Source organism: Asparagus officinalis, chromosome 5, assembly GCF_001876935.1.
Source record: "Asparagus officinalis chromosome 5, Aspof.V1, whole genome shotgun sequence".
Classification (NCBI taxonomy): Eukaryota; Viridiplantae; Streptophyta; class Magnoliopsida; order Asparagales; family Asparagaceae; genus Asparagus; species Asparagus officinalis.
The window spans coordinates 41,362,432-41,384,898 of record NC_033798.1 but is presented as its reverse complement, the minus strand read 5'-3'; the positions used below and the strand labels follow the sequence as shown (position 1 = coordinate 41,384,898).

General features: G+C 33.3%; 2 protein-coding genes and 1 long non-coding RNA gene across 3 annotated transcripts; 2 read left to right on the top strand and 1 right to left on the bottom strand.

Annotated features, from left to right (window-relative positions):
• Positions 218 to 1,413, top strand: LOC109843062. Its single transcript, XM_020411993.1, has 2 exons — positions 218 to 1,083; positions 1,205 to 1,413. The coding sequence occupies exons 1-2, from the start codon at positions 796 to 798 to the stop codon at positions 1,379 to 1,381; spliced, it is 465 nt and encodes a 154-aa protein (XP_020267582.1). The 5' UTR covers positions 218 to 795; the 3' UTR covers positions 1,382 to 1,413.
• Positions 16,422 to 19,737, top strand: LOC109843502 (universal stress protein PHOS34-like). The gene is made up of 4 exons (XM_020412439.1): positions 16,422 to 16,774; positions 16,870 to 16,964; positions 18,323 to 18,444; positions 19,450 to 19,737. The coding sequence occupies exons 1-4, from the start codon at positions 16,504 to 16,506 to the stop codon at positions 19,535 to 19,537; spliced, it is 576 nt and encodes a 191-aa protein (XP_020268028.1). The 5' UTR covers positions 16,422 to 16,503; the 3' UTR covers positions 19,538 to 19,737.
• On the bottom strand, positions 20,311 to 21,523 carry LOC109843503. The gene is made up of 2 exons (XR_002247703.1): positions 20,593 to 21,523; positions 20,311 to 20,499 (listed from the first exon to the last, which is right to left on the bottom strand). It is a non-coding gene; the product is annotated as an uncharacterized LOC109843503 (long non-coding RNA).

The following is a 22,467-nucleotide window of genomic DNA, read 5'->3' as shown; positions in this document are numbered from 1 at the left end:
CGACAATTGATATTTTTCTAATTTTTTCAGTTTATCCTTGTCTGGCCTTGTCTCGTCAAGCCGTTCGTCTTCGCCGTCGATCCGCCGTTCTCCATAAGGTCGATTCAAAACCCTACTTTTTTCACTTTCATCTATTATTATTTTTCCATATATAAAAGAATCATTGTACATCAAAAATATTCCTTTTGTTCAGTTATTCATACCTTCGCAATTCCAAGTTTTGATTTTTGCAAATAAGTATTCCTGGTTGAAATAAAAAATTATGCTGAAACCATTTAGTTTTGAAGCATAATTTGCAAGTTGTGCAGCTTGGTTAATATAATATACTCGGCATGTTCTATAGTGTTAGAAATGCTTCAGGCCTGCCACTTCCAAGGAATTGGAAACATGTTGCTTCATTTGATAACTACTTCCTTTATAATCTATTGTCTACAAATTGTGATAGACTAATGAAATATATTCTGGAGATGACGTTTTATGGTTGAGGAGGTGTTGCTGGATTTGGATGAAGAGGGGAAAGAAATGGTTTTTGGTGTGTCATGGTTGAGGAGTTGACGAGGTGTCTAAAAATTGTCATGAAGCTATGAATTTAATTTCTAAGGTTTATGGGAGCGAATTTGTCGTCAGAGATGATGTTCTTGTTGTGTCATGGTTAGTAAGGATCATTTTCATGATGGGTCGGGTTTGCTCTTGTAATGGTTTTTGGTGATTTAGTTAGGAAGGATGATGTTCTTGTGGTGTAATGGTTGTATTGTGAAATGTTTGTGTCATGGGTTGTGCTACTGAAGGTTTTGGATGAAGATTATATATATGTCTAATAGTAATAGATTTGTGCTCAATTTTAGTAATTCTAATTATATATGCAGAACTATGAAAGGATACGAGATTTCTCAGTCGTGTAGTAGTGCGTATTTGTCTCCCTCTTTTTTCATTCTTACTCACTTGCAGTTGCAGTACATACACACTTCATTGGGGAATTTTTTCTCCCTCTCTGTATACGATTGTATAGTAGTATTTTTGCAGGATGTCAGGCAAACTGAGAAAATTAACAAAAGTCCTGATATTGATTTCATGTACACGAAGGTAAGCTATTATTCTTATTTTATTTGCCATGCAATGTTACAAATAAAGCAACACTATTGAGCCTTCTCCTTACCTTATATTATTATTATTATTTTAAAAATTGCTTTTGCCTTCGGTTCAGGCTCTGTATTATGCTCTTCCAATGGATTATATGACAGTAGCAAAACTTCAGACTAAGCTAGATGGAGAGGCTAAACAGAATACTGTTAGAAAATTGATCGACAAGATAGCTCAGGATGGATACCTGAAAAGCTCAGGCAGCAAGAGATTGGGTATTCATCCTAACTATGAAACCTGATTTTAGGAGATCATAATTTATTAACTAATCAATACCTGCTTGTGGATTATTTTACGAAGTTAACATATTTAAGCATCACACTTTCTTTAGCTACAGTAGAACGATATTGTGAGGCATAGATAGCCTTGACCTGAAAAGCTCAGGCAGCAAGAGATTGGACGTTCATCCTAACTATGAAGCCTCAATTTAGGCGATCATAATTTATTAACTAATCAATACCTGCTAGCAGAATTATTTCACAAAGTTAATATATTTAAGCATCATACTTTCTTTAGCTACAAGAGAACAACATTATGAGGCATAGGTAGCTTTGACCTAACCCCTAGAGAGTTCAAAGTTAACATCCTTTATTTGCCCATTTCTTGTAAGATTACTTAAGTTTCATGCAATTTATTCTTACTGTTTCTTTGTATAACAGTTCTAGAAGTTGGTAAGAGTTAAACAATATTTCCAATTAGCCTTGAATCTTGATTTATCAATTGTTAAAAAATCATAAACTCTTTTATAGATCCTTAAGCACAGATAAATCTGCAAAACCTAGCAAAGAACAGGAACAATGCATCTGAAGAAAACCCTTATCATTTTAATTTCCCAATATGCTTCTTCCACATTCTACATGCAATAGGAAATGCTAAGTGATTACTATCATTTAGTTCATGACTAAATGACTCACAAGTTGGCATAGATTTAGCGGAGTTGATTAAAGAACATAAGTACTCTCAAATTCAAGAACTTCGTAAATATCCTTTACATTTAAAAATCAAGCAACGAAAACCACAGTACCATTTGCATATTATAAAGAAGTTGTACCCAAAAGAAACCAACCATAACAAGCTTCGTACCTTTAGAATGTAGCTTTGTACCTTTAGAATGTATTTTGGTAAACACATCAACTACCCGCTGTTGACATCCTTTCTTATTAATCATAATTTCCCCCTTCACAATGATTTAACCATGACTATCTAGGTGCACAACAGCCAGCTATAAACATCTGGTAAAGATACAGATTTTTTAGAGAATTGTTTTTAGCATGTGGTACTTTTAATTAAAAAAAACAAATTAACTTATCATAACTTTCTCAAAATTCAATTAGAGTAAAATACCCTCTAAATTGTTGGCATCGCATTCAGAATAAGTTCTTGAGAAAGCTATAGAATCAAGAATATATCTATTTTAGATAAAAGCAAAATGAGTTTTGTTTATTAATTAATCAAAGCACCAATCTAAGTCCATTAGCTAAAATCTTCATAAATCTTAAAACAACAGTTTAATAAGCTTAAAGCTCCAAAGTACATTTGTTTCCCTCGACCAGAGATTATTTGATCTTATTTTAGATGGACTGTACTGAAGGTGACTGCCAATGCTGGCAAGCCTGGAACTAACATCTGTTGAATCTGTCTATTCTTAAATTGGTGGAAGTTTAAACAAAAGCAAACTGAGCTTTGTATAATAATTGATTGATCACCAATCTAAATCTTCTAGCTAAAACCATCATAATCTTTAAAAACAGTTTAATTAACTTAGAGCTCCCAAAGAAAACTTGTTTCTTGTTGTAGAGATAGCTTGTAGATGGATTGTGCTTAAGGTGATTGCCAGTACTGGGAAGCTTGAAACTAAAATCTGGCGAATACGTCTGTGGTTAACACGGTTAGAGTTACTGGAATGTTCCTGGACTGAAGTTACTTTGTTAGTTTGTTTCCTCTGAAGTGTTTCTACAGGATCTTTTGCTTTGGAGAAAACATGACTCTGTATATTTTGATTTTATAGCCTAGGGGTGAAATTAATATTCTACAAGTCACGAAACTGCCTACCATTTATCATTTTATTCTTTTTATCTTTTAATTATTAAAGCACTACACTTTTCAGGATGTTATATATCTTGAACTTGAGAATATCTTGGAAGTTATAATTACACATGAAATACTTACCTGCCATGCTGCTGTGTCCTTATATACTGCTTTATCCAATGTCACCTAGATTTCAAGGTCGTACTTATGGCATGCTGGGCACATCAGAGATGGATCTGGATGTCGAACCTGATTTTGCTAGACTTAGGCACCACCACGAGGATTTCAACTTCAGTGAAATGTTTGTGCATTAGATGATCCATTCAATTGAATTTGTCTTGGGGGCTGTCTCAAACACTGCATCCTATCTTCGACTTTGGGCAGATGATCCATTCAATTGAATTTGTCTTGGGGGCTGTCTCAAACACTGCATCCTATCTTCGACTTTGGGCTCTGAAGTAAATCATGGTTGGCCAATCACTTTTGCATCTTTATACCCAATCGTATGTTCGGTAATATTTTTCTGATATGTTTGTTTTCAGCTTGGCTCACTCAGAATTGTCAACTGTATTTTATGAGAAAATACTTCTCCTTGCTTGGGGGTGAGCCTAATTCTGAAAGCTTCATACTTTAATTTCTTGATGTTGTTAGTGTCTCAAACGTTTTGTTTGATGTGTCAAAGTTTTCCCTCAAATGTAATAGTATAGCAATATATTTTGATCTTGTCCCTTTTACAGTGGGAAATGCAGAACTTCACCCAGAAGTTCGTTGGAATGATGAAATCAGAAAATATATTCCAATGGCAGGTTGGCACTATTATCGTATCTCAGGTTACAAGTTTTCAACATTATCTATACAAATTTATAGTAATACTAATATTGCTTGTATCGATATTATATTATTTATTGCTATATTTTCACAGATTTAGATTGAATTTAGACATCTAGAACGGGATCAGGGGGCTCCAGCAAAGGCTTATGCAGGTTGGGGAGCGAAAATGAAACTCGACCTTGACACTGGGATTCAATGGATCATGTGCAAATAAGATGATGCACCTGATCCTATTGTAAGTTTCTTCTTCTCTTTTTTAAATCATTTTGGAATCCTTTTCATTGTCAGCTTAGTTAAATAATTTATAATTGTGTTTTCCTTCTCTCCAAGGACCCACTGCACATGCTTTAATAATCTTATATTCTATCTCACTACACCTCTTTAAATAGTCAAATTGAATCATTCTTAATAGTAAAACATTTTCTTGAATTCGTATAGATTAACACGTGGAATGGACTTTGTGACAGAGGCTTTCATCAAAGGTCCTTGCGTCTTGATAGGAATGCCTATCTAGCAATTTAAAACCAGATCTCATTATTCTTTAAGATTTTCACTTTCACGCAATGTTTTTGCTCATTTACAGATACATGCACTGTCAGTTTGGTAATGTATTAAATACACTGCCGAAGATAAGCAGATGCCTTCCTGAGCAAATGACCGTTGCTTAACTTGAGCTTATATAGATATTTGATGTCAAGCATATGATTCTTAGCCTCTTGCATGTTGAAATTGTATATAATATAGTATTATCCTTTATGCAATGTATTTCCAGTATTGGTGGAACTTGTTTCCCATGCTAAGCTACCATGTGCTATTTTAGCCCTTGTCTTAAATGTGTTTATATAAAAGAAATTCATTTCTTAATTTATCTTTGCAATGAAAATAAATATGGTACCATTTTACAGGAAGAACAAAGAGCACATGATCTCTTTAATGCCCTCTGGATTCACGACTTCTTTATGGAAAGAGTCCAAAATAATGGAGAGTGGTCATTGTTTTGCCCTAATGAAGCTCAAGGATTGGCTGATTGCTGGGGCAAGGAGTTTAATAAGTTGTACACAAAATATGACAGAGAGGTAAACCTTCTCTGATTTTAAAAATTAGATCTAATAAGATTTGAGTTTGCACTCAATATATATCTGTTATGATTTCAAGGGTAAGGCCAAGAAGGTTGTTCAAGCTCAGAACCTCTGGTTTGAAGTTCTGAAGCCGAAACTAGAACACCATACATGCTATATAAGGTATCAAGAAAACATTCATAATCGCTCTTGCGATGTTGTTTATTGCAGATGACATAATAAAGCTCAAGAAAGGCAATTGTATAGTGCTCACTATTTTATAATAATATATACAATATGAAATGTATTGTGGGTGATACCATCAAATATATATTGAGGAATTTTGGGTACATTGGTACTTCTTATGGTTTTCGCGCGTATAATAAAATATTGAACCTAACTTTATTTGGGGATACTTTAACTATGTAATCTGATCAAAGTACTTAACAACTTCTACTTTTTATATTTTGTGAAAAATTAAATTATAACTGTTCAAATAGGTATCTTGAGGAATAATCATTGACAATCTTTTGTATCAGGTACATGATAGAAAAAATGTTAAATGTCCTATTCTGGAGCTTCTTCCATTATATTTCTATATCTGCTTAAATAAATTTGGTTTTAAGATTTTCTATAAGCTTCTCATAAGAACGAAACCAGGTCCTTTGCTTTCCTATCTCTGTTGCAATTTCTTCAACCATGAGGACTTTCCAACAGTTTATAGCTTAACTAACTGACTGATTTTCCTTCTCTTTTTTTAATGAAACTCCAGTACCATTTGGGAAGAGGTCATATAGGAACATCAATGAAAGAAAAGTTATACCACCTGTTGGAGCAAAGATCAAGTTCATGGTACTCTTTTACTTTCAATTTGGGTGCTTGTTATTATGCTTTCATATAACTTATTTCCCCCTGCTAATTACAAACTCACTTCGTGCTAACTACAGACTGACTTTTGAGAACCTCATTATAGAAAGGTGAAAATATATTGTTAGATTTTTACATCATTATACATGTGGGAAGCCTTCCCGTGTAACAGTTGGATATGATTTTTATTACATAATTGATCATCTCAGGAGTCATGTGTTCAACTCATAGTAGTATGTATGGTAAAAGAATATTTTTCATTTTCACAATAACAGTATTTGAAGTATCAGCCATACCATGGCATGTGAAAGACAGTTCAATAACTAATTGCTTGATGTTATTCGTATAGTTTCATGTTTCAATACTTCATTTTAACCTTTTACCTCAAACCCTTCTACATTCCTTGGTCTTAAAACCTTGAGTAATCTATAGATGGTTTCCATGCTTTGTTATGGACAGGAATAAATTGTGGGTGTAAACAAATACGAATAATTAAAATAGATAAATATGATCTATGTCTGATTTCATATTAATCTTTTGACAAATATGAATATATATTACATGTCCTATTAAATATGGATTAGAATATAGCAGTAATAAATTTTGAGATATTAAGTATATTTAATATATTAAAAAGGTACATATTTTGGCTATGTCCAATACTAGATGGTGCAATGTTTATTGTTAGACCTTTATATATTTGTATCATTCTAATATCAGGAAAGACTTAAAATAAGGTCAATATTTCTTGTTTTTTTAAGGTAATCTCCCAACCGTATTGACTAATATCCAACTATATCCCTATGTGAATTTTTAGAAATTATGGATATTAACTTTAGTATTCAAACAAAATTTCTATCTTCATTTGTATATGCTAAAGGAATATAATATCAAGATACTACTATTCTGCTCTGGATCACCCTAGAAGCAACACTTGAAACAAACTCATAGACGTAGATGGCTATTACTCGCTGTTCTCTTGGTTAACATAGTTTTTTAAGGAAAACAATTCCTTAATAAGTTAGCAATGATTTGTAAAGCACAAAGTAAAAGGGGCCTATGCAGTGCACATGCACAAGTTCTACATGGAATAAAGGACTTATGTATCATAGTAAACCTGATGAACCAATTGAGCATCTAGATGTAAGTCCATACATTCAGTTAGTTCATATCATAATAAACCAGCGCGGAGCATTCTCAGCCAAGCAGTGCACCTTTTTTAGAGGGCAGTTTGGACTTTTCACTCTCCCTTATTTGGCTCAGGTTATCCAGCGCCATGCAAGGTTCTGATAGAATTCATGCACCCTTCTGGATACTTCACTTTCATCCATTAGCATAAAATGTGATATTCTGTTACCTCATATTTGCAAGTATCATGTCTTTCAGTTCAATCAAATAGAATGTTGGTGTATTTCATGGCTCACCTATGTCAATTTAGCTACTGTCATTTTAGCAATTCAATGCAGAAAGGGGCAACTTTTCCTAAATATTATATTATTAATTGTGATTGGTATTTCTCTATATTTCCAGCATTTGGACATAGAATGTCATTGATTGGTTTATTTTTAAATTTCCAGCATTTGGACATAGAATGTCATTGATTGGTTTATTTTTAAGTGACTGAAACATTTCAAATTACTCCTTACATCTTATCAAAGTTAGTAATCTGTTCTACAAATTAAAAACAAAAATAAATAAAAATATGATGTGTAATGTAATATATACAGAAGATGACTTTTCTTGCTCCCTTTAAGTTGCAACTAATCAAAAACACTTTTAATTCCGAAGGAAAAAACTCTTGATTTTCTTGGTTATCATTTTTTTTTTAATGATCATATGACACAAAGTTTCTATATCTTCGTCTATTGCATTCTCATACCTAGAATTTCCATTTACTAAATGGAATTAGATGTAATGTTGCAAAGTTGAGTTTTCTATCTTCATTTTCACAGTACAAACTCCTTACATGATCTTCACCAGTCTTTGAACTTATGCACTGAAATATTAGAGTATACTAGCCCCACTGAAACTGTTGTGTGCAACTTGCCTTCAATTGCTTTACCACGATTTGTTAGAGATAAGGTATGAAATAGGTTTTGATGAAATGTCTCCCGTAAACTCTCACCTAATGGTTGATAATCTATTCATTCATTTTTCAGGATGTTCCTATTGAGTCACATCCATCAAAGTTGGTTGGAAGCATAGGATCAAAGAACAGATACTTTGATTTCTATAAACTGGCTGAGGTTTGCTCTTCTGACAGTATTAGGTGCTAAGAATGATTCTGCACCCTCTATGCGAAACTTGAAGCCTATTGCCAACTCTGGTAAAGGAACATGCACAGTAGACATTTGTAACTTTGAGATTCTTTCTGTTCTGGAACCAAGATTGGAGCAAGAGAATTTGATAACATCAGGAAAAAAGGAATCTCAAAAAATTTTAATTAAAACATTTGTCTGATGTAAGTTTTCCTTCCATAGATATGCTATATAGATTTGCTATTGCTCACAGATCAGTGTAAGATTCTTGTTGATCCTCATTTTGATTTTTCATCATCATTTATGATGCAAATTAATTCTTGGACAAACCTTAAAAGAAAACAATACAAGTGTCATTGGTTAGGTTATTACTTTTAGGATAAGCATTAACCTTGCATGGTAATTGTTTGAATTCTATGTAACTTTTCATTAGTTTAATTAGGAAGATATGGTTATTTTTGAGCCAAATTCACAAACTTTTGATTTCTTTTGTATAAATTTCAAGATTACAAGGTTTGGAGGTCCATTTCATTATCATCAGGTTGAAGATATGACCTTTCCTATTGCACAGTTTATACAGAAAGATGGATCTTATTTCAACTACTATATGGTGAGGATTTAATGTACTATGTATTTGTGTTTCATCGAAATACTATGCTTCACAAGTGTGACTTTTACTTGCTATTTCATGAAAATACTATGTATTTGTGTTTCCTCAAAATATTATGTTTCATCGAAATACTATGTTTTCAGCATCATAATAATTTTCTTCCTTGGGATATCTGATCTAATTTCTAAGCTATTGAAAAGGTCTAGGATTTAGCTAATTTTAATTGATTTGCTATTGTAAGAGGAAATGCTAAGTGATTACCGTCAATTACTTCACGACTAAATGACATTAATAAATTTTAATATCAATTTATTTTAATATCAAGTATCAATTTATTTTAAGTTTGCATATTATTGTTGTACGTGTTTCTGAAGAAACAAATTCATTGATGAGATAGATGCAATTGCTTCCAAGCGAGAAAACATGCAAATGGAGATGGAACAGCGGATAGTAACACAACATATGACTTGCACGGATGAATAACATCACACTCAGTCTTCTGATGATTCCCAAAAACATCTGAGAAGAAGCTTGATTATGTTCTTGTTATCGGAAAAACAAACAAACAAAATGCAATTGACCAAGCTTTAAGGAGATCTGGACGGTTTGATCGTGAGATTTCTTTGGGTAAACCTGATGAAAAAACCACTGCCAGAGATCCTGTCAGTTCTTACTTGAAAATGTAAATGTGTGTTTTGGAGAGAGTGGAGTCAATGAGATATAGTTTTATATAATACTTATGTCCTCTTGAACTTTTAAGTGTTTTATAAAATTACAAGCTGAGTATTGCGTGATTGCAAGGTTAGGTGATCAATGGATTCCTATTGTTCAATTGCATTGCAAATGAGCATGGTTTTGGTTGGGATATTCACATGAGTTGGAAAGAGAAAAAAAATGAAAATATGTTGTTTGTCTAACTTTGTTTTGGATGAATCCTCAGGTACAAGTTCATGTGAAAATAAACTAAACAATATGATGCTTTTTGTAATATGTCATGGTATCTGTAGAATTTGATTTTTGTTCAAATAGAGTATTACCTTATGTAGAGTATACAATTAAGTAATTAACTATGAATTTAATTTATCTACAGGGAAGTTCATATTTTTATCAATCTATTTCCAAGGGTTAACTTCATGACCGCTATAATTCATCAATCTAAAAGGAAACACAAAGTTTAGAATATTTTGCTTGGAATTACATCCACATCTTCAAACATTACTTTTATATATATTCTTGTTATTGTATTTGATTGATCAATCAACTTGTAGATACAACCACTCCAATATCGCATAATTTATCCTAAAATATAAATGTATTATTCAAACATTTTTAATTTTTAGCTTATGTTCATATATATTGTGTACATTCATTAAATTTATAACAAATCTTTCAATAAATAAAATTATAATTAAAAATAATATTAAAATTTTTACCACGTGCATTGCACGTGCAAGCTAACTAGTTAATCTAAAACAGCAACCTCTGGTTGCATTTTTGCCACTTTTAAAATACTAAAGCTTTTATCTTTTTAATTTCTCTACTTAAAAAGCTCATGATTATTTAGTTTCCTTTAATTACTAATTATATTTTTCTCACCACTTGAGAGAGAGAGAGAGAGAGAGAGAGAGAGAGAGAGAGAGAGAGGGAGGAGAAATGGTATATATAGGTTTAGGGTTAGGGTTTATAATTAGGAAAAAATAGGAATAATTAGAAAAAAGATTATAATTAATACAATACTTATAATAACAATAATAGTAATAAAACAAATATTAATTTAAAAGTTTTCTCCGCAACAAGTTAGTTATAATTATCAAAATCATTAAATAAATATAAAATCTGATTTTTAAATCGTAGAAAATTCTAGAAAATCGAGAAAATATAAACGCTCTTTTAAAAATAATAATTTAATACTTTAAAATATCGAAAAATTATTTAAACTATTATTAAAAATTCATGGTCATTACACTTTATGTACATATCAACAACATATTGATGGAATAAACGACCTGCTGACAATAATAACCTCGGCATGAGACTTTTTCGGGTTTTGGTGCCTTGACGCCTGTAAATTTGGACATTAAGCTACAGTCATATATAAGAATATTACTAAGAAATGTGAATTTAAATGTACCTTCACTTTCTCGGTTAAATATGTCTTCTGCAGATGTGATGGTCGGTGGGACTACTGAAGTCGGTATTATAGTTCTTTGTTGATTGTCAGCTCTGATATCCCTTTATCCCTTCTTTTAATATTTTGATGTCATCCAACCTCTCCATTTGGAAAGAATAAGGGATACTGCAGTGGATTATAACAGCCAAAATAGTGTTTCACTTGATGTCTTCCTCCTGAGTGTGCATGGACAACTATCTCTCTCTCAAATGGTGCATTGTCATTATTTCCTTCAACCCAGATTGCAACCACCTAATCTGCTGTTGGTGAGTTGTAAACACGTTGATATAGTACAACGTCACTATTTATTAGTATCTTAAATTCTTCGAAAGATTGATAATCATTCAATTTGCGAAGGAACTTTGAATATAGATTTTCTTGCAATATATCCATCAAGCTCTTAGTTGTGATTTCACTCATATTTGCATTTTCTACTATTCCCAATCGATTTTGTAACTCATTTTCTGTATCATAGAAGTAAAGCTAAAAGTATGAAGGCTTATTTTTCTTTGGAATTAGAGCAGGGAGATTATGATATATTTGTCCTTGTACTCTAAATGTGAAAACTCCTTTTCTATTTGATGCAAGCTCTTTATCAAATCTGGCCCCAAACGATGCGAATGAGAAAATACTGTTGTACATTCTAGTATGGCTTCGAAACTCAATTGCATCTGGTGATTACATTGTATAAAGGGCATATAATTCATTTGGAATATTCACATCTGCTAGGTGGATTTCACCGTTGTGATAGCAAAATGTTGGAGGTTCGTGTTCAAACTTTTTGGATCCACAATAGACACAAGACTTTGGAGTGCGTATCTTATATAGTAAAGAAAATATCGGTTCATGAAGAATTTGCCCTAGCACAAATATAAATATTTAATAAAGTAATTTATAAAATTATATGGCCCTTTTAATAAACTATAAAGTATATTTACACCTACCTTCATGCTCATAGGCCAGTAGTAGGGCTCCACAAAATAGGTCAACTTTACGTTGTCGTTCGCCATTAATAGTATTACCAGCAAAGTCATTACTTTGTCGCTTTCACTTATTATCCGCATTTGTCTGAATGTAATCTTTCTTCTGCTCATCACTCAACCGAGAATATTTGGTTCTTTTAATTTTGGGGATTGGAGTGTTCTCTTCTGTTTAAAAAAATGTTCATATGGTCTTATAAACACACACACACACACACACACACACACACACATATATATATATATATATATATATTAGTGTGTTGTGTGTGTGGTGGAATGTATATATATATGTTATATATATAGTATTAATATATATATATAGTATATAATATATGTGTGTGTGTGTGTGTGTGTGTGTGTGTGTGGGTGTGTGTGTGAATGTACTATATATAAATATATATATAATATATATATCATATATATATATAAATAATATATATATATAATATTAGGTATAATATATATATATATATATATATATATATATATATAATACATATATATATATATATATATATAGTCATATACATATATTATATATATAATCTTACTATGTATACATATATATATATATATAATATATATACACACACAACCACACACAATATACATACATATATATATATATATATTATATATATATATATATCATATATATAATATATAATAACTATATATATATATATATATATATATATATATATATATATATATATATATTATAATATATATATATAATCATACATATATATATATACATATATATATATAATATATAATATAATAATAATATATATATATATATATAAACATATTGTGTATATTAATTATATATATATACATATCATATACATAATTGTACTGTATATATATATATATAATAAGTATATATATATATGTATTGATATATAAATATATATATATATATATATATATATATATAAATATAATATATATATATATTAATAATATTATATATATATATATATGTGTGTGTGTGTGTGTGTTGTGTGTCTACACTATGAATAATTTATTGTTGAGTTTAATGTAAACCTTGGCTTGAAGACATTTTAGGCAAGAAAGTGTATAGTAGTTATGTTATCCAAAAACCAGAGAATAAATTTCTACAAAGGAAAATCATATGTCATATTACCATTAATTTATGAATACATATGAGCAATGCAGATAGTTAGATAAATTAGCGTAAATTTTCATGAAAATTCATTAGTAAACAATCAACTTCATTGTCACAATTAAAATATAAAAAGTATTGATATAATTTACTGACTTGATACTCGTAATTATGAAATAAATCTTGAGTACAAAATTAGAATTGAGATGGGTATTATCCTATAGGTAAAAAAATATGTGTCAGAAAATAAAAAAACTATATGAAAATAATATCAACAACAATAGGGGACAAAAATATACTAACTAATTATAATACACCTTAATCAAGAGAGTTTAGAATTAATTAGTCAACTCTTCTTTCTAAACAATAAGTTTGATGGTACCAACCAAGTAATCGGACAACATGTATTTTTTTAACAATTGTAATAAGTCGGATTATATCCACGAATAAAGAGAATAAATGAAATTAAGAAGAGCTTATAATAAATTTACTAATAAAACAATTTACTATAAGTAAAAACAATTTGATTGCTTACCAGTTAAGACACTGTTTTAGCTCTAATCGAGAAGTTTCAAAGCCCACAATTTTCGTAAACAGTGGGTGTCGTCCGTTTCCGCACCTGGATTTCGTAGACCAGGACACTGAGCCCACACGCACCTACACTACAGGAATGATATTTCTGCAAATCTAAAATACAAAAGGGATCCTAATAAAAAATCCGCCTTTTACTCTCAACGCTCAGAGTCAAGGGAGTGCAACTACCACTGCCTCCCCGCTCCCACCTCCACTGTCAACTGCCCTCCACCGTCGTCGCCGCCGCCATTCAAGCCACACCTTCACCCTGGAAACCGACAGCTAACAGCTACCGCCGCCCGCCACCGAACGGCCGCCGCCTCCGGAAGGAGGCTCCAACTACTAACTAATATCGCCGCCAAGTCGGGGTATTTCCGGTATAAACCATCCCCGACTACGGATTCCCACACCCCGTTGGTCGCTGAACCCCGATACTCCCGTTGTTTTCCCTTGGTACTATAGCGCTCCCGGGCGTGTCCGGCGACGGTCCGGGAAGGGGTGTGGTGGCGAACATGGCCGCAGTGGCGGTGTTGGTATAGTTATTGGTTTTAGAGTGGTAATGCTTTCTGCTACACTTGTTTATTTTTTCTATTTTTAGCTTTAATTTAGTGGGAGGGGGGGGGGGTCTGTTCTCTCCCTATCTTATCCTTTAGGTATTGTTTAGGAGTAGTGATGATAGAAATAATGGTGGACTATCCTGATTGTATTTTTCATGGTACATGTAATTAATATATTCTTTACCTACATATGTGTAGTTCCTGCAAGAGGTACCTTTCTTTTACTTTTCTCTTTGATCTTTGTTGGAGTTTGTTATATCATTTAATTCACTTGTGACTGGAATTTCCGTTACTTTGTATTTGATATTGAAAAAATTTATCAAATTTACTTCTATCTTGCAAAGGAGGTTTTTTGACCTTTCCCTTAGGTTTCTCTTGTTGGAGTCTGATTATTTTCTCTTTTTTATATTACATTTTTAGGGGTACTGCTACCGTTCTGCATTAGATAATGAGGCTTTATTTAGATTTGGGAATCTTCATTTAGGTTCTGAGGACTTGTTATATATTCTTAAATTATTGGTCGTGGGAATTATGGGTGCTCGACCCCTAAGAAGGCTCTCTTGATGAAGACAGAGTTGGATATGTTGTTGATGAGCCTGGGTAATCAAAAGAGGCTGGAGCATTCAACTGGAGTTCATCATTAGCTTGATGATATACTAACTGAAAGTGTTGTTGATTCTTTACTTATGTCTTCCTTGTTAACCTTGAAACTAATATCTATGCATGTCAGGTAGCAGATTTTGGGCTTGCACGGTTAGCTATGGACGCTGCAAACACATGTCACAACACGAGTAATGGGGACTTTTGGGTATGTGAACGAGGGAACATTAGAAACTTCCTAATATTTGATGGATACTTCATTGAGATGCTTGGTGGTTTTGTTATATTATCTGCATGTTTTTTTTAATTCTGAATTCGAACAGCTGACAATAATTATACACAGATATTTGGCTCTAGAGTATGCATCAAGTGGCAAGTTGGCCGAGAGGCCTGGTGTTTATTCTTTTGGTGTTGTACTTTTGGAGCTTATAACTGGGAGAAAGCTTATGGTGGTCAGATTCTATTTACATGTTTCTTTATTACGTTCTTTGCCACAGGAATTTTGATAGTAAAGAATGCTTGCATCTTGCCCTTTTTGTCATAATGCTTGCATCTTGCCCTTTCTGTCATATAGTGTATGCATCAGTTAAGTGTGCCTTTCTAATAGATTTTTAAAAATTTATGAAGCATATATCTTCTCTAGATATCATTGAACACGTTGGTCATTGATATTACATGTAAATAAATCACACAGGCCAATATTGGATGAGGTGGTAATCCGGCAGCTACTTATTTTATCATCTTGATCATGTATATAAAAATTGCAATGTATACGTTGTCATTGAAGATTGCAATGTATATGTTTAATCAAATTAAATATATAATCAAATAAATCTAAATTATAATAATACCAAACATGAAGAGTTACCTTGATATTATTACAATCTAAATTATAATAATATCAAGCAGTGTAAAAAATAAGTATCATCATTAAATCAAATACATAATATTTATAAAGAATAATCATGAAAATAAAAAAGAAACATACATGTTGAAGGAGATGAAGTTACTATAAAAATTGTGTAATTTCTTGGTTTATATATAGACATGAGGTATTGCATGTGATAGGATAATAGTTATAATAAGAGTTTTATTAGGATTTGAATTGTGTTACAATCAATCGGGGAGAAGAAGAGGGTGGTGCTGGCCAACAACAAATTAAAACGAAAATACCTTCATACACCTTTTAATGATTCACCTACACACAATTTTCAATTGGGGGATTTGTTATCATTTAACCATATCTATCCAATGTTAATTAGTGTATATTATCAGTATAAAGTTTGTTGGAGTCTACAGATAAGAATATCAATCCGAACTCTATATGACAAAGCATAGGTAGTATAAAGTTTGTTGGAGTCTACGAATCTTTTTCGCAAAAGCATAGTTAGTGTAAAGTTTGCTGGAGTCCATAGATAAGCATAGTTAGTATTAAAAAATTTATAGATAGGATAGTTAGCATAGTTAGCATAGTTAGTGTTAAGTTTGCTGGAGTCCATAAGTATAGTTAGTATTAAAAATTAAAATTTGATTATAGATAGGATAGTGCAAATTTTATAAAAGTATTTTTGTCGAAAAAAGATTTTTTTTAAGCTCGTTAAAGGGGTATGATATGATAAGAAAATTTTCAAAACTGAGCCAAAAAAAATCATTAAAAAAGACAAAAAACGAAATAAATAAAAGAAAGGAATAGATCATGGCTGCAGAGACGACGACGACGATGACGCCGCCGACATCAGTGATGGTGGTGGGGATCGACGACAGCGAGCAGAGCTTCTACGCTCTCCAATGGGCTCTTCTCCACTTCTTCTCCGGCGGCGGCGCCGCCTCTCCGTTCAAGAGCTTCTACGCTCTCCAATGGGCTCTTCTCCACTTCTTCTCCGGCGGCGGCGCCGCCTCTCCGTTCAAGCTCGTCGTCATCCACGCAAAGCCCTCGCCTGCCTCAGTCGTCAGCCTCGCTGGCCCTGGTAGCTTAAAAAATTTGCGATTTTTATTTGGATTTGCACTAATCAATTGATTAATTGGTTTGAGTCAACTGAAAATTGGGAATTGAAATTTGAAGTTGCTGTTGATGTGGTGCCTTATGTGGAGTCGGATCTGAAGAAGATTGCTGGTGGGGTTTTGCAGAAGGCCAAGGACCTCTGCGCCGAGAATTCCGTATTTCTCTCTCCTTTCTTTTACTAGAATTTCGCTCATGGGCGGCGTATTGGTAACAATTATAAGGGTTTATTCCACAAAATCTCCAAGAAGTTTTGGCTCATTATGAGATAACCCTGAAAAGTTTGGTAATCTCACTTAACCTCCAAAGTTTTTAGGGGTTAAGTTACAATAGGCCAAATTTCTTGCGTTTTAATGAAATTTGCCCCACTATTTATTTTAGGGACCCCCCCGCCGCTGGATATTGGGTGCTTAAGTATGTAATATCTTGAATTGGTCCCTCAAATAATTGAATTTCTATTAGATCCCCAAAATTTTATGAGTTGTTTCAAATTGTTTCAAAATCAGTCTCTCAAATCACTGAAACTGTCATTAGATCAGTCAATACTTATAAGTTGTTTCAAATTAATTCCTTTAGATCAGTCAAAACGATGATTATGTGACTAAAAGATACAAATAATAGGTTGAATGTTAGTGTTAAAATTTAAAGGGGCTTTATGATTCATATAAATCATAGGGGATTTTCTGTCATTTACCCTCTAAAATCCGTCTTTTTATGAAAACCCCCAATAGATGCCCATGCATCTAAAACTCCAGGTACAAGAAATATTACGGAAAAAGTTGTAATTTTGACAAAATCCAATTTAACATGTTTGATGTTTCTAATTTTTTTCCCTTTGAAAGTTTTAGCTATTTAAATTATTATCTTCAGTAAAGTGTTAATAAATTTGAGTTTTGATAAAAAAAAATTAGATGTTATCTGTGATTAAACATAGATATCTTTTAGTGAAGTATGAACCTATGCAGCCCTCAACCAATTTGAAATGATCTGAAATAAATAAACAAATTGTTATTTAGTAATAGAGTGTTAGGTAATATTTTTGTAAATATGTATTTATTGGCAGATTAGGTGGTTCCTTTATGAAAATTGACATATATTTAGTGTTTTTATATCTGTATTTTCGACGCTAAACTATTTTAAAGACTGTTTCCTTGTTCTATGATCTTTAAGTATTATCATCTTGTTTTCTTTAGGACACTTTATCTTAGCTTTCATACTTGATAAGAATGTTGTGAAGATGACTCTCTTGTTATCTTGTTATCTGACCTTTTGGAATTAAATATTATAAAGAGCTCTCTTGTTATCTGACTTAATGTTTCGATTTACCGATCTTTTTCACTTCCATTTTTCTTGTGCATCTCAATTTACTAATAACTATGAGTGTGATACTCATATTGCTTACGTAGAGATTATGATTTAAATAACTTACGTACATAGCATTTCAACTGTATTTCCGTGTGCGAAGATCAAGTTCTTGATGCGTCTATCTATCGATTTATTTAATTGTATTTTCCAGGTTAGCGATGTGGTGCTTGAAGCTGTTGAAGGAGATGCAAGGAATGCCCTCTGTGAGGCTGTAGAGAAACACCAAGCAGATATGCTAGTTGTGGGAAGTCATGGTTATGGAGCAATAAAAAGGTATTAGTCACACATTTTCATTTTGATTCTTTAATTTGAATCTTGTTAGCCACAGGATACGCATAATTTTAGCTATTTATTTCTTTGTTAGTTCTCGTGTTATTGAAGATGTTAATTGATATGCCAAAACACATAATTTTAGCTATTTATTTCTTTGTTAGTTCTCGTGTTATTGAAGATGTTAATTGATATGCCAAAACTTCCCGTGCCATAGTTGTCCTTGTTATTTAGTTCTCGTGTTATTGAAGATGTTAATTGATATGCCAAAACTTCCCGTGCCATAGTTGTCCTTGTTATTTAGTTGTGGATAAGATCCCTTGTGATGTCGGTGTCTTACTCTTAAAACGTAGGTTGACTCCCTTGAGCGAATTGTTCCGACTCTTTTACTCTCAAGGGGATTCTATTTGTCAAAAAACCAAATTTCGATTTGTTGAGGGTAAACAAGTCAAAAAGAATTTCACGCATGGGGTTTACCTGCAAAATAAAACTAGAAGGTACTAAGTTTAAAACAGGGGGGGTATATCTGCAGTGAACCTCTCCAGAAATTTTGCTTGAACGTACATACTATGTTGACTTTCATATCTGCTTAGTAACCACCAAAAAAGATTTTTAAATTTAGTAGTGAGTTGTGTATTTGTTTGTGGAAGTGGGGGAAATTTATTGATATCCGTAGACTGTATGGTAGTTTGTGGAAACAAAACTAAGCATGATTTCTTGTTTCTGTAGAGGATCTTGATAGATTGCTTGAAAATGTTAGCCCAAGTGAAATGTGAAAATATAAGGAATTTTACTCATAGATGGCCCAATTAAATATAGGAGTGAAGAGTTTATTGGCTCCAGAGATTTTCTTTTTCCTCTGTTCACAGTTTAATTCATTCGCGCATAGACGTACATACAAAAGCATAATAATAGAAGCAGCACGAATTAAAGTTTTTTTTCTCCCCCGATATTCTCTTTTTATGCTTATATGCATGACTGACTGTGGAATCCCTGTGGATTATGCAGGGCTGTTTTGGGGAGCGTCAGCGATTACTGTGCTCATCATGCCCACTGCAGCGTGATGATAGTGAAGAAGCCCAAGCACCAACACTAATTTATTCAGCTGCTTTCGATGTATTTACCAGTTTATAACTCATCTCCCCCTCATGCCGATAGAGCATCAACAAATAACTAAGGAACAAGCAAAACTGGATCAAGAAATAATAGCTTTACCCGACGAGGTTTGCTGTAAGCTATTGATACTTTGTTAAAGTGAATGTATTATATGTGCTGTGCTTAATACCAGTTAGAATATGAAGAGAAATATGCTTCGGGCTTGTGTACCTATTTTATTTACTCTACACATTAATGTTGTATATGAGGCTTTCCCATAGCTTAGGTTTCTTGCGATTCTCTTATTTATAAAGTTTATGCGGGTTTTGTGAAAGCCACTCTCTTTTAGCCTGCTAAATCCAAACTGTATTTCGTGGGCACTGAGCATAACTGGGAACGTTATGGGTCCATGAATCTGGAGATTTAAGGGGAATTTGTCGCTGATCGATGTCGATTCCGATACAATTTGTGCGCTTCAAGGACCAGGTGCCCTTGTGGTTTGATGGGCATTTGATCGTACGGGGTAACAAACATGTTGTGGAGAACACGATAGAGTCCTCCAAATGCCTCCCAGTACCCGGTCAGGACGGCAAATATAGACCATTATGTTCTTTGTATTCAGTCTGTGTATACTCAGAATCTCTAAATTGTTTTCAAGAACCTTGCAAAATAATTGGTTTGTTTCCTTCCAAAATCTATATATTTTTAGCGACTTTTCATTTCTGGATGCAAGATTTTCATTTGCGAATAAGAGTATAATAAAGCGACCACAAATGGGTTAAAAACACAATTTATTTCAAACAAACAGGCCAACAAAAAGTTTTTGGGACAAAGGCCTCCTCCTCAAAAGTGTTAGCTTGACTTGGTCATTGATGACCAAATCAACCACTGTTTCTCTGTTGAGAGAATGGTGGAGAACGTGAATCATGGGTGGTTGAGAGAAAATCTCTCATGAGGGCGGATCTGAGGGGTAGAGATGATGGGTTTAGCCCCTATATAAGGAGGATCATTCTCCTTGAGAAAGCACAACGAAAATCAAAAAGAAAACCCACTTACCCATTACCGGAGCCCCTCAGAAATCCTCTTTCTTCTTCTCTGTTTTTCATTCATTGGTATCAAAGCTGAAGGTTCTCCATAATTTTTTTTTGCGGCTAGTTTTCAACAAAGAAGAAGCAGCCACTCTGTTGAAGAAGAAGAAGAAGCAACGTTCTTGTAGAAGAAAAAAAAAAGCCACTCTATATCCTTTGGTTAAAAGTTAGCCTACTCCCTTTTTTTTTTTTTGTCTACTCTCTGTCCATATCCAGCTAGCTCTTTGCTACATTTAGAAGGCTTTGCCTACATTGCCACTCTATATCTTTTAGTTAAAGCTAGCCTACTCTCTTTTGTCCACTGTTTTCATAGACGTTGTTCCTAGCAAATCTCAAGCATTGTCATTTTTTTTCAAAGGCTACAACCTATTCAACATTTCTACAAGAGCCGGCCTACTGTTCATCCAGCTAGCACTTCAAATCCCATCAGCTAGCCAAATTTTATTCATAGCCAACTCCACTCTATTGTTCACTAGCCTCTGTTTGTTGTCACATCCATTTGTTTTAAATCCTGTCATTGTGTAATAGTGGTGGGATTTGGGCCTTGTAGTTGGGCCGGGTGATTTGTAATTGTTTTTTTGTGGGCCGGTTAAAATTCTAGCTCACTTATCTATTAGAGTGGAGGGCACCGTGTGAGGCTGTGAAGCATATCATCTCCAATCCAGTTAGAAACGACGACAAAACTTCGACAAGTGCTGATCCAATCTACACCGCTGAGTGACACTCTCGCTCAAATTGGAGCTTCGTTTCCCAACTCACAAAATTCAGGTTCATTTTAATTAATTTATTTATTTATCTAACTTTATTTTAGTATAATTGTCAAAATATCAACCTTACACATATTTTAAAATTGAATTTAGTTTTAGTTCTTTACCGAATGGCTAGTAAACTCGTTCTATCAGAACTAGGGAAAATTGACAAATTTAATGGCAGTAATTATGATATGTGGCATAGAAAAATAGGATATGCTCTTATTCATGACAACATTGATGATATAATCGAAACCACTGCTCCAACCCTTACTGATAAATCTACACCTGAAGAAAAGAAAAGGTTTGAACAGTGGAAGTCGAAAGATAAAAAGGCGAAAAGTCTTATGCTCATGTTCATGGAAGATAACTTAATCAAAGTTTTTGAAACTTATAAGACTTCCATGGACATGTGGAATGCAATAAAAGAAAAATACGACACTGCTTCTGAAGTTAACATCCAACTACTCTTGCATAAGTATAATTCTTGTCGTATGCAAGAGGGAGACAATGTCGTAGAGCATATAAATAAAATGATTGTCATGGCTAAGGACTTATCCACTGCTGGGACCGAAATCCCGGAAAGAATGCAAGTGGCAACCATTTTGAATAGTCTCCCCCCTTCCCTTGCTATGGCTGCCACCACATTAAGAATGAATCCTGTCATTAAGTCTGTCACTGATCTTCCTATGCACCTAGCGATAGAACAGGACTTAATAGCCAGTAGGAAGGAACTAGAACTGAATATAGTACAGCAGGAGCTGAATTATGTCCGCCAGAGGCATAATACTGGAAGCTATAAAAATCCTGGTCCTAGTAAACCACAACCGCGAGGACCGAAGTCACAGCAGTTCAAGAGAAAGAAAGTCCCCCGCGGAGCCTGCTATAATTGTGGAAAACAGCATTCTTGTCCTCAAAGATGTGTTCTATGCGCCAGGAATTCGACGCAATCTGATCTCTGTTCCCAGCTTGATGAAGAAAGGACTGGAAGTGAGGTTCTATAATAATAGGGTTTCTATAGGCAAGAATAATAAAGTGTATGCTATGGGTAAATATGTGCCCGAGCATGAATTATGCATTCTTCCAGTAGTTTG